The sequence below is a fragment of the Macaca mulatta genome, chromosome 2, assembly GCF_049350105.2.
Source record: "Macaca mulatta isolate MMU2019108-1 chromosome 2, T2T-MMU8v2.0, whole genome shotgun sequence".
NCBI lineage: Eukaryota > Metazoa > Chordata > Mammalia > Primates > Cercopithecidae > Macaca > Macaca mulatta.
The window spans coordinates 15,356,818-15,372,655 of record NC_133407.1 but is presented as its reverse complement, the minus strand read 5'-3'; the positions used below and the strand labels follow the sequence as shown (position 1 = coordinate 15,372,655).

At 41.4% G+C, this 15,838-nt stretch overlaps 1 protein-coding gene across 1 annotated transcript in view; it reads right to left on the bottom strand.

Annotated features, from left to right (window-relative positions):
• Positions 1–1,771: 1,771 nt before the first annotated feature.
• SUSD5 (sushi domain containing 5) overlaps positions 1,772–15,838 on the bottom strand; it is a 68,753-nt gene continuing 54,686 nt past the window's right edge. The window contains exon 5 of the mRNA XM_015132382.3: positions 1,772–5,770. Coding sequence (XP_014987868.3) covers positions 4,479–5,770 — 1,292 coding nt within the window. The 3' untranslated portion in view covers positions 1,772–4,478. The remainder of the gene's footprint in view (positions 5,771–15,838) is intronic.

Below are 15,838 nucleotides of genomic sequence, written 5' to 3'. Positions count from 1 at the left end.
GAGGTGGAGGACATGGAGATGAGCCCAAGAATTCCAGAGGATGTGGTGAAAAAATCTGGACTGAGGAGGAGAGGAGGTGCAGGGAATAACAGTTGAGTTGATGGATGTCTTAGGTCAGAATCCTTTGAAGCAAGGGAAGTGATGCGGTGCTCTCAAGAGAAGGGGTGTGAGGGAAGCAGGAAGGAGCTAGTAAGGATGTGTCTTCAGTTGGAGACTGGCTTCAGCCTGATCTTATGGGAGCTCTGGAGCATGAATCACATTGGAGTTGGTCCCACCTTGAGGCAAGGAGGCCAGCCTTTTGCATTCCCATGACAGCTGGTCATTGGTTATAGGCTGCCCTAGCAGAGTATAAGGTGGTCTAACTTCTTGGGTGAGGGAACTCCCAGTAGGCCAAGGGCATTTCTCTGCACTGGAAGGGTACACTTATGTGCTTATGAGCATTTTAGCAGCCAACACTCAGGGCAGCTGGAAGATGGGTTCACCTACCTAGCAAAGGGGACCTGGGAGGGGCATCAACAATGTCCACAACATTGGAAGGCTTGGGAGGCATGGATCTGTGGTGGTCATGGACGTGAAAATGGACGTAAGGCAGATGGGATTGGTGCTGATGGTGTCTGAGCTGGATTTGCTAGTTGCCCTTCCACATCTCTTCCAACATGCCCCTCCAACATGCCTGGTGTCCCAGGAGCCTGACCTCTATGGTTCCATTGCCTGGACTTCTTCACCCTCTGATTTCCAGTTGCCACTGGGACATGCCAGCAAGAGATGGCAGGGTGAGACAAGGTCTGGGTCCTTAAAATCTTTGCTTCCTCCAGGCCACAGTTGGACACTGGCTGCATTCTCTTTGAGGCCAGAGCCCTTGTCCTGCAGGGCCTTTCCTATTGCTGAGCTCTTGTTGGCTCCCTAACAGGTCCCCACCATCCCTTGATGGTTCCCCTAACTCTCCCCACACCTTTGTGAACAGTCCCTTCAGCTAACCCTCTAATTACTCCTTTGAGTGTCCTGTGAAGAGAAAGGGGATAATCAGTTCTCTCTTAGGCCAGCGCTTCTCAAGCTTTACCATTCATGCCCGCCACCTGGGCATCCTGTTAGATGCAGATCCTGATTCAGCAGTCCTGGGGTGCGGCCTGAGATTGTGTACTTGCTTGCAGTGCCTGGGCTACCGGGGCAGGAGCCGCACTTTGAATAGTGAGGTCCTGGGTGTTTCGTTGCAGTGAAGTGAGTGGTCTCTGGTTGGGGCAAGGAAGAGGGAAGTAGGGAGGGAGGAGGGGCAAGAGTGCCACAAACTTCCCTAAAATCCTGCTGCAGGAGGTAACATAGCTGAGAGGTAGGTTTAGAAAGGACAGTCTTAGATCTTAGATATAGTAAGTATTAAGACATTATTTTCAAGATTACTAGAGAATTTTTTTTTTTTTTTTTTTTTTTTTTTTAGATGGAGCCTTGCTCTGTCCCCCCAGACTGGAGTGCAGTAGCATGATCTCAGTTCGCTGCAACCTCCACCTCCCCGTTCAAGCAGTTCTCCTGCCACAGCCTCCCGAGTAGCTGGTACTACAAGCGTGCACTACCACGCCCAGCTAATTTTTGTATTTTTAGTACAGAAAAGGCTTCACCATGTTGGCCAGGCTGGTCTTGAACTCCTGACCTCAAGTGATCTGCCTGCCTCAGCCTCCCAATGTACTGGGATTACCAGTGTGAGCCACTGTGCCCAGTGAGATTTTTTTTTTTTTTAAACCATGGTGCAGTAGCCTAGAAATAAAATACATTCAGCAACTGTTGGGGCAATAATTATTTATTTTAAATATCTCAGAAGCTTTGTGTTAATAGAACCCCCTCCCCCAATTTTCATGAGCATTAAACATTCACCATTCTCAAAACATGCATGATATACAATTTAGATTTATAGTATTTTAATCATTCCCTTTCAACATGCAGTTTTAGATTCTATAACATTAATTTAGAGGATACCACACCAATAAGATCTTAAAAACTGATGTGTTGGGTTTATTTCACAGTTCATGTCTACAAATAAAACATTTACATGTATTGATAATTTGTAATAAATTTATTAATACACATGTATTAATATTGCCTATTTATTTGTTGGTATAAATTCAATGTTTTGGGTTATTCCATAATAATAGTTACTAACACAGTCCCAATGCTGGAACAGAGGTTATTTTATATAGTTAAAAATAGAAAAGTTTTCTTGCAGTAGATTAGGATCTAATTTATAAATATATACAGTCTCTGGCTTTTATTCTATTATGTTTTGCTTTGGCTACATGCAGAAAGCATTTTATTCCTATTGTTCTTGACTTCATCTGATGCATAGGTATTCTAGTTGGTGCCTTCAGGCTTTATTTTACCCAACTATGGGGACTAAGATCTTCGATTATGCTGCTTTTCTTTATGGCTACTTCACCTAGTATTTTTCCAAAGCTTGCTGAAAAGAGGTGGCAGGGTAGAAAGCATGTTGTGAATTCTTTTTTCCTTAGGTAAAACACCAACAATTTTTCAATCATAAAAAAGATCAGGATTTCCCTCTACCACACAAAAACACTTAGACTCCTATGGTGTCTCAAAATAAATGTATTGTGTTCACCTTTTACCACTGGTAACTATTTCCAAGAAGGTGATTCATATTAGAAAAATATAACATGTTTCATTTCTGTGCCAACATACAGGAGACTATTGCAGGTAGCATTTGGGCAGCTTCAAATGCCACCTCAGCTGCACACAGCCATGCCTGACTTCCACACAACACACACCACATACTCATCTTCTGTGCCTTTAGGAGTTCAGCTGGCCTTGAAGTTCACATTTGAGCTTATTATAAACCAATAGGCTCTCAAACTTGAGTGCACATCAAAATCACCTGGAGGGCTTGTTAAAAACACAGAGAACTGGGCCCTACTCCCAGGGTTCCTGTTTCCTGAGTCTAGGGTGGGACTAGAGAATTTGCATCTCCAACAAATTCCCAGGTGATGCTGATGCTACTGGTCTGAGGACCACACTTTGAGAACCACTGCCATAAACCATACTGGCTGAGCCACCCTAAGAAATGATTTAGATGCCATGAAATCGGTTGCCCAACAGACAGGATGGATTCTGTTTCCACAGAGCTCCCGGTTTCCACACTAGAGAACAGACCAGCACAGATCATTTCATACTCTTTTACAGATTCCTCTGCTTCTCCATCAAATATGTGCCCATACTTGATATCCTGGTGTTCGGCCCTCTGAAAACATTTCTTTTTTTTTTTTTTCTCCCGTGTCATTCCCTCTACTGGAGTTCAGAGAAATGGTTAATCCTGAGAGAGGAAACCAAGGACTGAGTTTTGTTAGTCCTGGCAAAAATTCCAAGACATTCCTAGGCACAGACTGGTCAAGGACAACTAGGCCACTGCTTCTGAGAGGAAATGGTACTTACTGGTACAAAGCTAACTTTGTTTTTAAAAAATAATAGCAAATCCTTAACCAGGAAAGATTGAAAATAAAATATAATAAATGATAGGCTGTCCCACAAAATGGAGGGAACAGAGGGGGATGTGTGTTTCTTCATTCCTCACCTCCCCCAATAAAATGTCAGTCTTAAATTCCCTCTAATTTCAAGAAACAATGAAAAAAGAAACCTCAGAGCTTCTGGACTGTGTCCTGGCTCTTGGTTCATCTGCCCTCAGCAACATCACAACATTAAAAGGAAACAACCCATTATTCTTCCATATTCCTCTCCCAATAATTCAATATCCATGTCCTAAATAATACTGCTCTCATACACTTGGTTTATCATGGCTATTTATAAAATTTCAGGGCATGAAGCTGGTGATCTTCTTTCTTCAAAAAGGTAATACTGTCATGTGGCCCACACCTGGAATCCTAGCACTTTGGGAGGCAAAGGAGGGTGGATCACTTGAGGTCAGGAGTTCTTGACCAGTCTGGCCAACATGGTGAAACTCCATTTCTACTAAAAATACAAAAAAAATTAGCCGGGCATGGTGGTGCATGCCTGTAATCCCAACTACTTGGGAGGCTGAGGCAGGAGAATTGCTTGAACTTGGGAGGCAGAGGTTGCAGTGAGCTCAGATTGTGCCACTGCACTCCAGCCTGGGCAACAGCATGAGACTCCATCTCAAAAAACAAAAACAAAAACAAAAACAAAACAATAATAATAATAATACTGTGATGAAAGAAGGGGCGATTTTCAACCTCACACTGGAAGCAGGGCCCAAGCACAGGTCTGGGATTAGTGTAGTCAATTCCACGGCAGATGGTGAAGACACTGATGTGAGTGATGATGCCACCAAAGCCTCCCTGCCCTCCTAGGTGCTCCAGAGACACTTCTCAGCCTTTAAAACAAAGGGCTGAGGAAAACATGATGAGCCCCAGTCCACCTGCGTCATGCTCTAGTAAATTATCAGTGTGATGTGTCACAGTTATTTTCCTCCCCAGTGGCTTTGGGAGAACCCACTCCGAAGGTGCCTAGACCTTCTCCATCTCGATCTGCTGGTGGTAGTGCCGAGCCTGCCGCTGGCCAACATTCAGCTTGTACACGGAGCTCTTGTGCTGGTACTTGCGGTAGCCCCACACCATCCCCACACCTGCCAGGAGCAGCAGTAGGCACAGGACGGTGACAATGGTGGCGATCACAGGGCCTCTACTGAGGCCAGGACATCCGCCCCCCACACAGGACTCCAAGGTGGGATGAAGCTCCTCGCTCGTACCCGGCCCGGGGCCTTCCTGTCCGAAGAAGTCTTCAGACAGCAGGTATGGGAAGCTGTCCTGGATCTCAGGAGCAGTGGTTTCTCCTGGAGGCTGGGTGGTTGCCATGATCGTTGAGGGGATGTGGTTAGGTGTCTGCTTGACAGTGGTCGCTGTTAATATCTCCAGGGTGGAGCTGGTAAGCTCATAGGGCAGGGTGGCCATCGGAGACTCCTCTGTGGTGAATCTCCAGGATAGAGTTGACTGGTACTTGGTCAAGTCACCATCCCCATTGCCCTCAGTCTCGGACACACTCACGGGTCTGAGCGCCAAAGCTTCCACATCTAGCATTTGAGATGGAAGAACTGAACTATGGGTCATGCCCTCGCTTGGTGTGAGGGTGCTACTCCAGGGCTTCTTAACTTCCACAAGAATGGGCTGATCAGGAGTAAGTAGGATGTTTTCATCTAGTCCTACTGACCCATCCCCTCTGTCCCCATCTTCTTCCTCTTCTGCCTCTGTCTTCCTCCAAGCCCCATCTGTCACAGGGTAGCCATCTAACCAGGACTCATCACTGCTGCTCACCACTGGATCCCCTGCCTTGCTATCATTCTTGCCCACAAATGGCCCCAAGGGACCATCAGTGTTGTCATAGATCACCTTAGTTTCAGGTTCACCTGGGACCAATTTTACACCACTGTGGTTGTCTCCAGCAGAAAACTGCTTTTTGGTGTCATCATCCACCTCCTTTTCCAACCCAGGCTTGTGGAAAGCCTCAGCAGGAAACCAGAACAAGTGCTTCTGGAGCAGCCGCGATCCTGGCGAGTCTGCAGAGACACTGCTCCCAGCGCCAGGCAAGCCTGTGGTTGGCACAAAGCCTTTATCCTGGGCTATGTTTTCTCTCCCCACAGAAATGGAGACCAGATGGTCCTGTTTTGGAGCCTTCTCAGACGAGTCTTCCTGACTCCTGTCCTCTTCTGCCTCTGTCCGGGAATCCTCCATGAGCTCTCTGAATGACACAGATCTGTCATCAGGGAAGTTATCTTCATAGTCAATGTGTGCCTCAGCCTCATCTGGAAGGAAAGAGGGAAAAACCTCATTAGCTCCAAAGGCACAGAGCCAGTACAGAACACAAGAAAAGGAAATTAAAAGCATAAGGGCTGGGACAGAATAAATAATACTGTTATTATTCACAGATGATATGACTGCATATCATAGATAAACCCAAAGAATCTACATATGAACATTACAATTAATTACAATTAACATCTGAGCTTAGACCGGGCATGATGGCTCACACCTGTAATCCCAGCACTTTGGGAGGTCCAGGCAGGTGGATCACTTGAAGCCAGGAGTTCGAGACCAGCCTGGTCAACATGGCGAACCCCCATCTCTAATAAAATACCAAAAAAACAGCCAGGCATGGTGGCATATGCCTGTAATCCCAGCTATTCAGGAGGATGAGACATGAGAATTGCTTGAACCGAGAAGGTGGAGGTTGCAGTGAGCCAAGATCACATTACTGCACTCCAGCCTGGGTGACAGAGTGAGACTCAAAAACAAAAACAACAACTCAAAAACAACAACAACAAAAAACATGTGACTTTATTAGGGATACTAGGTCTACAGTAAATATAAACATCAATTGAATTTCTAAATCTTGTCAATAAATAGAAAATTAAAATTTAAAAGGATGCCATTTACAATAACATTAAAAAAAACCAAACACATAGGAATAAATCTAACAAAAGATGTGCAAGACTTCTACATGGAATTATATAAGACATTGCTGAGCAAAATTAAAGAAGACTTAAATGAATGGAGGAATAGATCATGATCATGTAGCAGAAGGCTCAAGATTGCTAAGTTGGCAATTCTGTCCAAATTGATCTATATAGATCTAATACAATTCTAATAAAAAATCTCAGACATTAACTGAATGCTAAAGTTTATGGAAATGCAATGAACCAAGAATAGACAAGGCAATATTGAAAAACAAGAAAAAGCTGGAAGACATATGCAAAACATTTCAAGATTTACTATAAAACTGAATTACCTTTTAAGGCTGTGGTATTGGCACAAGGACAGATAATTAGATTACATTAAAATTAAGATCTTCTGTTCATTAAAAGCTACCACGAAGAGAGTTACAATGCAAGGCAGAGTTAGAGAAGATATCTGCAACACATATAACTCCAAAGGGCTCGTATCCAGAATTTAAAAAGGACTCCCACAAATCTATACTAAGTAGATAGACAAACCATAGAAAAATTGGCAAGATATTTGAATTGGCACATCATCAGAAACATATCAGACTAGTCATTAAACGTGGAAAGAAGCTCAACCTCACTAGTAAGATAGTCATAATGAGATACCATTGCATAGCACCAGAATGGCTAAAATTAAACAGATCGACAATATCACATGTTAACTAGGATATACAGCACTGTTAGTGGGAGTGTGAACTGGAACAACCACGATGGAAAACTGTTTGTGCATCTCTACTAAAATTGAACATATGGATGCTCCATGACACAGCAATTCCACTCCTAAATATACACTTAACAGTAATGTGTGCATATGGGCACCAAAAGACATGCCTAAGAATGTTCATAATCGTAAAAAACTGGAAGCAATTCGAGTGTCCATTAACTGCAGAACCGGTACATCAATTACAGGATACTCAAACAATGCAAATCTGTACATCAATAAACATGAACCAACCACTGCTTCCCACAACAAAACAGATGAATTGCATGGCCATAATGTTAAGCCAGGCACAAAAGAGCACACTCTGTGTTGATTCTATTTATATAAAGCTAAAAAACAGGCAGAATTAATCTATGGATGTCGAAACTCAGGATGGTGGTTACACTTGGGTAAGAGAGAAGGGGTGATGATTGGGTCTGGTACAAACAGGACTTTTAGGGTGCTGGCAATATTTGATTTCTTCATTGTGTCAAGGCCTAAATATCTGTGTTTATGCTTGATAAACACCTGGTTTGTTGCCTTATGGTTTGTATGTATTTTATAATTAAGTTAAAAATGCATCTTTTTTTTTTTTTTTTTAAGACAGAGTCTCTCTCTGTCTCCTAGGCTGGAGTGCAATGGCGCAATCTAGGCTCACTGCAACCTCCACCTCCCGAGTTCAAGTGATTTTCCTGCCTCAGCCTCCCGAGTAGCTGGGATTACAGGTGCACACCACCACGCCCAGGTAATTTTTGTATTTTTAGTAGAGACAGGGTTTCACCATGTTGGTCAGGCTGGTCTCAAATTCCTGACTTCATGATCCGCCCATCTCGGCCTCCCAAAGTGCTGGGATTACAGTCATGAGTCACCACGCCCGGCCCCCAATGCATCTTTTAAAACACTGATTTGTTCTTTGTAAAACTTCCAAGTCATGGGATGATGCTGTAAAGTATTCTGAATCCAACTGAATAAGTTTCAATAGAGCCCCACAACTAGGAGCCCAGAATGTAAGGACAGTCCGACGAGAGGGGAATCAACTGGTCAGGAAAGCTCAAGAAGCTGGTGTCCTCAGAAGACAGCAGCAGCCCTTTGAGCTTCCCCTCTCTCAATGGTCTTTGAAAGCCAAGTCCTGCTGGAAGATACACTTAAATTATTAAAACAGACTGGTTCTCCCACTTAACTTTCAACTTTGGAAGAACAAAATGCACAGAGCTCCAGAGTCAAGGTCTAGATGGAATGCTGAGGTGTCATGTGGTGCACTCCTGGGTTCTGAAACTAGATTTGTGGGTATCTGGCTTATTTCTAAAGGCTATTAAGAGAATAAGACTCTGTATCTTGCTTATTTAATGACTGACAGAGTTATACATAAAATTTAACAATCTTTTCTGATCTGCTCCTGAAATGTAAGCCCATTCACTTTACATGTGTCCTCAGTCAGAAAAGGGAAAGAGTGGATGAAGAGCAAACATCACTGATAAATATCAAATGCATGTGTGTTTTATGCTTAGAAAAGGATGGCCAATGATTATACCCCATTGTGTCCTATTCACAAAACCTCACACAAAAAACACATCAGATGGCTGGACCATTCTTATCAGCCTTGTAGAATTCAAATACAGGCTCCCAGTGCTCAACCAGGCGCCTCCCTTCACATTCCCTGTTATATCCTCATTTCAAATTCTGCACTGACCCGCTCCTTCATTCAACAGACCTCACTGAGTGCTGACTATGTGCTAGAGCTTGGGATCACTGGTGAATAGGATAAATACTCCCTTCCCCCTTGGAGCATATGGGACAGAATCTCTCTTGCATCCTATAGGATTGAACTTCAATGATTTTGTGTGCACAAATTTTCACCCAATATTCTGAACGAACATCAGGTTTTGCATTGAAGTACTGTCCTTCCTTCAAAAACAACAAAATGAAATGAATGTCACTATGACAGAACTTTTCTCTACAATTTACCCAAAACATATAGACAAGTCACACTGAGATTTAACGTCATGACTTGTATCTTTGACCTCAGGATAAGGGAATTAGATTGCTTATGCACATGTGTGTCCTTACTGGCTGTGGAAGACAGATTGCAGTAATGGCCACAAATCTCCACTTTTTCCTGCATCAAGTCCTTTTGCAATGTGCCTTTGCATGACTTCCCATGAAAAGTTTGGGCCTGTTTTTCCATCTCTAGAATCTGGGCTGACCTCGTCCTTTGTTTTGACCTACTGAATGCAATGAAAGTGTTGCATGCCTTTGCTCTCTGCCTTGGAGCCCTGCCAGCTGCCATGTGAACAAACCGGGATGCTGAAAGATAAAAGACCCCATGAAGGAGAGGCAAACGTCCCAACTGAGGCCACCCTAGATCAGTCAGCTCTGGCTGACCACATTCACCTGAGTGAGCCCAGCCCAAACTGCTGACTCAAAGAACTGGAGCAGAATAAATGATTGTTGTTTCATGCCACTAAGCTTTTTGAGGATGGTCTATTATGCAGAAAAAGCTAACTGACACACTAGCAATAGTAATGAGCTGCTTGCGGGGCAGGGCCCAAGGCACTGTGTCCCTAAAGTACAACAGTGCTTATCTACTATAGGTATTCTTATAGGTATTCTTGACTGAGTGAAAAAGTAAATGGTTCCGGGAGGAAAATGGGGAAAATCTGCAACAGCTCAGATCCCAAGCTTCTCTTCATCCCTACCTTAAAACTGTTCCGCACTGAGATCAATTTCCAGGAGCACAGTCTCCCAAAACACAAGAGGACTATAGGCCCACTTCTAAATTACATGGAATGAATTACTTGTACCCATAGTCTCTCATAACACCCCAAAGACCCTCTGAAAAGACGCCATTGTTGAAGGACCAATTGAATACAAAAACACACACGGGTGTGCACCACATACATGCACACAACACACACCCTCACATACTGGTGAGCAAATCGCTGTCACAGCCTAGCTGGTGAGAGCATCTCTTCTCATCCCAGCCTCTCCTTGGTGCCCATATTCTTATCCATTTAAAACGGTGGCCTAGTAGAACTCCCTCCCCACTGCTAGTCAGTTTCAAGCAGAGTGGTGATCCTGCTCCATCAAAGTTTGCTCCTAATGCATAGAAACTTGGCATTCCACACGTCTGACCGGTCATTTTCGCCCCAAATCTGCCCCAACCAATTTGTTTTTAATTAAAGAAAATAATATATTCTGCGGTACTGCAGAAGAAATTATCTTTGCGAAACAATACACATTTGCCAGTTGTCTCCTAGAGGTTCTGCTGTTGAGGATGAATATCCCTGTCCTCAGCCAGAACCCAGCCCCCTTTCATGAGGGGATAAGGTAGGAAGCAGTAACTCTCCAAGATCATTTTTCCTCAAGAAGCTTCCACCCACTTGAAAGCATAGGTCACACTTCATGCACCAGCTGTAATGCCAGGCCTCTTTCCACATGTTATTTTACTATGGAATATTTTTTGTTGCCTCACTGCAGCCCCAAGACATCAAACCGTGAAGGACCCCAGATTCTATTTTATTCCATGGTATTTTTGTCATTTCCCGTTCTTGCTTGCACGAATCTGGACAGTGCATTAATTTTCTTTCAGGTCATCAACTCACTGACTTTCAGTTCACTGACTGTCGGGAGTAAACAAGCTGTTTGTGCTGAACTCAGTCAGCATGATGAAAGGGACCAACATCTGCACAGAGCTTTACCAAAGGCAGTCCCGGCTGATGGGAAAGCCAGCGGCCTGTTGGTGCCAATGTGGGTGCTGAGTCTAAGTGCTTCCTCACTGTCCTCACAGACCGCCATCTTGTCACCTCTGCAGATGCCAAGACTGATACGGTCCATAGGAAGGCAGAATTCTACCCAAATAACCAACAGCCAAAAGAAGTGTGACTGTAGGGATACTCAAAATCTTCCAGCACCTCAGAATATCTGTGGCCCTGATAAGTCTCGCTGTAACCTCTGTTCCGGCTTCTTCCCTGTCTCTTCTGCTCACACCCCACATTTCACTTCCATCCGCCCCAGTGCCCCCTGCTTTTTTGTTCTTGCTTCTGACTGCCCCTCCATCTGCTCTTCTTCCTCCTTCTTCTACCTCATCACTTATGTTCCAGACCACTTGAAAATGTACTGGGGACACAGGCCAAAATTGCCTTATGAACAGGGTGCATTACAGGCCATGCTTGAAAATATCTAAGTGTTCCAGTTGAAACTGTATCATATATTTTTCCTCCCCTGTACCTACCAAAATGGGAAAACACCACCAAACACACACACACACACACACACACACACACACACACACACACAAACACAAAACTAGGCTTACTGAATGTGAATTTCTAAAAATGAGGAAACTATACTAAACATCAGTAAAAACATTTTACCAATAGCAACCTCACGAAAAGGGAATAATATATTGCAATGAATTTCATACACTAGTTACCAAGAGGAGAAACAGAGGGTTCTAAAGAAGAGTAGAAAAGCATGGCCTGCCTTAGCTCCTCACCCACCCTCATCCTTCAGAAATGGTACTGGGAGTCAACAAATCCTAGAGAGAAGCAAAGTGGATGGAGAGAACCAGTAACCAGGAGGGCTGCTTCTTCCTGACAGAATAAAAAATGCCAAGACTTCACATTGTTCAGGGGAAGGAAACTTTGATATAAAACATTTAAAACATTTCTGAGGAAAAAGGAGAACCCAGAGTTTTAAATAAAATTTTTTTATGTTTTGTAGAGACAGCATCTCACTATGTTGCCCAGGCTCGTCTTGAACTTCTGGTCTTGAGCAATCCTCCCACCTCAGCCTCCCAAAGTGCTGAGATTACAGGCATGAGCCACTATGCCCAGTCAAGCCCAGATATTTTAAAGACAAACAAACAAACAAACAAGAGTAAATATCCAAGGCAGGGGGATCATTTGAGGCCAGGAGTGAGAACAGCCTCGGCAACAAAACGAGACTCCTTCTCTTAAAAAAAAATTAACTGGGTGTGGTGACACACACCTGTAGTCCTAGCTATTCGGCAGGCTGAGGCAGGAGGATCACTTGAGCCCAGGAGACTGAGGCTGCAGTGGGCCATGACGTGCCCCTGCACTCCAGCCTGGGCAACATACTACTTCAGTTGACTTGTCCCCTTACAGCCACCATTCCCTCTTCTGGATTAAAGGATTGTTTCACAATACAAAACTTAATAAGAAAGTGAGTGCAACAAAACAAAGCTCAAAGGTAATGTGTAAAATAACAGAATGTTATGAAAAGGGTGGTTATAAACTTTAGGCATCAAATTGAGGACCAATGTAGCATCATGACAGAGCTAAAAAATCAGTTAGAAACTTCAAAGAACAGAGCAGACTGAGAATTTTATAAAACAGAAAAAAAAGACAGAAGACATATTCAAGAATCACTACAAACCTCAAGCAGAATAAATTCACATAAATTGCCTATAGCCATACCAAATTAAAACTGCTAAAAACCAAAGACAGAAAAATGTAAAAGCAACCTGTGAAAGCAAATATATAATGTTTGATAAAGCAACAATAAGATTGAGAGGTGACTTTTCAAAAGAAACCATAAAAGCCAGAAGACAATGTGATAAAATCTTCAAAATGTTAGAAGAAAAGAACTGCCAATATGGAATTTCTTACTCTGAAAATGTCATAAATGGAAGCTCAGAGATGCAGGAAGGAAAGAACAATGAAATAGTAAATATGGAGGCAGAGCCAAGTGAATGTTGACTGCATAAAACAACAATATACACACACACACACAATATTCATTCAAAACATTTGACAATAGCATAGAAGCTGGGAGGAGGTAAATGGAGTCAAAGTGTTTGATGGCTTTAAATTAGCGAGGAAATGGTGTAACTATTCATTAATATTAAACTTGTATATGTCAAGGGTGCCTGTTATAATTTCTAGAGTAACCACTAAAAGGAGAGTAAAAGACGATTAGAAGGTAATAGAAGGGGTAAATACAGTAAGTAAAAAATGCTTAATTGCTTCAAAAGAAGGCAGGAAAGCAGAGAAAAAGGAACAAAGGACAAATAAGAAAGAGAGAAAACAAAAACAACAGTAATTTTAAACCCAAATCTACTGATGGTTAAATGTAAAATAGATTAATGCTACTATTAAAAGACAAAAGTTGTCAGCTTGGATAAAGAAACAGAACCCATGTACGCGGTACTTATAAGAGACACACTTTAAATATAAGCACACAGATGAGTTGAAAGTCAAAGACTTAAAAAAAAGTCATGAAGAGGCTAACCAGCAAAAAAGACTTTAAGGCAAAAAATACTAGTAGAGATAAAGAAGGTTCTTTCATAAAGATAAATGTTTCAATTCACCTGGAAGATATTAAATTATAAAATTGTATGTACTTAAAAATAAAGCCTCAAAATATAGGAATCTAACAGATATGAACTAAAAGAAGACACTGATAAATCCATGATCATAATGAGATATTTTAAACATCTCTATCATTAATAATTATAACAAATAGAAAAAAGGTAAGAATACAGATTTGAACAACACACTTCATAAATACGACTTCTTTGAAATACATAGATGACATCCAACAACTATAGAATAAATGTTCTTTTCAAGTGCACATAGAGTAATTTTTACAAAATTGACCATAAAAGAAGTATCAACAAACTTTAAAAGACTGAATCATACATACATTTTCTGGTCATAGTGAGATTAATTTAGACAAAAAATTACTTTAAAATTCCCCCCTATGTATGGAAATTAAACAAAATACATCTAAATAACTCATGGGTCAAGGGAGAAATTACAGTGGAAATCAGAAAACATTCTAACTGAATGATAATGGAAATATGACATATCAAAACATGTGGGAAACAGCAAAAGCTGAGCTCGGTGGAAGTTATATCTTTAAATATCTATGTGAGAAAAAAAGAAAGGCTGAAAAATCAAATTGATTTCTGGAAGCTGGGTAAATAAAATTAAGTTAAACACAAAGAAATAGAAGAAGGAGATTTTTAAAAGAACAGAAATAAATACAAAAACACACAATAGAGAAAATCAACATAGTCAAAAGTTAATTATTTGAAAAGACTAGTAACATTGATAAACTCCTAGCAAGGCTAATTAAGAAGAATTTAAAGAAGATGCAAATGAAAAACATTAGGAATAAAAGGGACATCATCACAGATGTTTCAGGTATTAGAAAAGACAATAGCAGGACCTCATGATAAAAATTTATATCCAGGAAGTTGGCTGGCCAACGTGGTTAAACCCTATCTCTACTAAAAACACAAAATTAGCAGGGCGTGGTGGCACATGCCTGTAATCTGAAACTGGGAGGCAGAGGTTGCGGTGAGCTGAGATCCTGCCATTGTACTTCAGCCTGGGAAATGATAGCAAAACTCCATCTCAAAAAAAAAAAAAAAAAAAAAAAAATTATGTCCAGCAAACTAAACATTCTGATGAAATAGAAAAATTTCTAGAGAAATACGACTTACCAAAAGTGACACAAGAGGAAATAGAAAATTTTTATATATACATCAAATGTTTAGGAGCATAATTCCAATCTTATACAAACTCCTCCAGACAACAGAGAAAGAGGAAATACTTCCCAATGTATTTTATACATACAGTGTAACCTTGGTACCAAAACCTGGCAAGGATATGATAAAAAGGAACTATTGCAGACCAATCTCACTGAACATAGATGCAAAAGTCCCATATAAAATGTTGGCAAACTGAATCCAGCAATAAGTTAATGTCAGTAAGCTGGGGTAAGCTTTAATATATTAAGTATATGTTAAAAGTTAATATATTAAAAGAATAATACTTATACCTAGTTAGATTTATCCCAGGAATTCATCATTGGTTTAACGTTTGAAAAAAAGGAGTTTCAGAAAAGCACCTGACAAAAGTCAACAAGATAAAACCCTTAGAAATTAGGAATATGAGGAAACTTCCTTAACCTGATTTTAAAAATATACCTTTTTGTTTCTTTTAAATATATATAGGCTGGGCCAGGTGTGGTGGCTCATGCCTATAATCCCAGCATTTTGGGAGGCCAAGGCGAGTGGATCACTTGAGGTCAGGAGTTCTAGACCACCCTGGTCAACATGGTGAAACCCTATCTCTACTAAAAAAATACAGAAAATTACCCAGGTATGGTTGCACCTGCCTGTAATCCCAGCTACTCAGGAGGCTGAGGAAGGAGAATCACTTGAACCCGGGAGGTGGAGGTTGCAGTGAGCCAAGATCTTCCCACAGCACTCCAGCCTGGGTGACAGAGCAAGACTCTGTCTCAAAGAAAAAAAAGATATAAATATAGATACATAGTTTCCTTTATATAAAGCCAGTCACAAAAATGAACCTAATACAGTGTGATTCCACTTACATGAGGCTTCGATAGTAGTCACATTTATAGAAACAGAAAGTAGAATGGTGATTACCAAGGGCTGAGGGAAAAGAGAAAAAGAAGAGTTTTTGCTTAATGGGTATAAAGTTTCAGATTTACAAGATGAAGAAGTTAGGGAGATCTGTTTCATAACAATGTGAATATACTTAACACTACTGATCTGTACACTTGAAGATGGTTAAGATGGTAAATTTTATGTTATGTGGTTTTTATCACAAGTTTTTTCAAAAAAAGGGAAGGATTAGTAAGTTATACTACATTAAAATTCTATTTATGAAAGATACTAT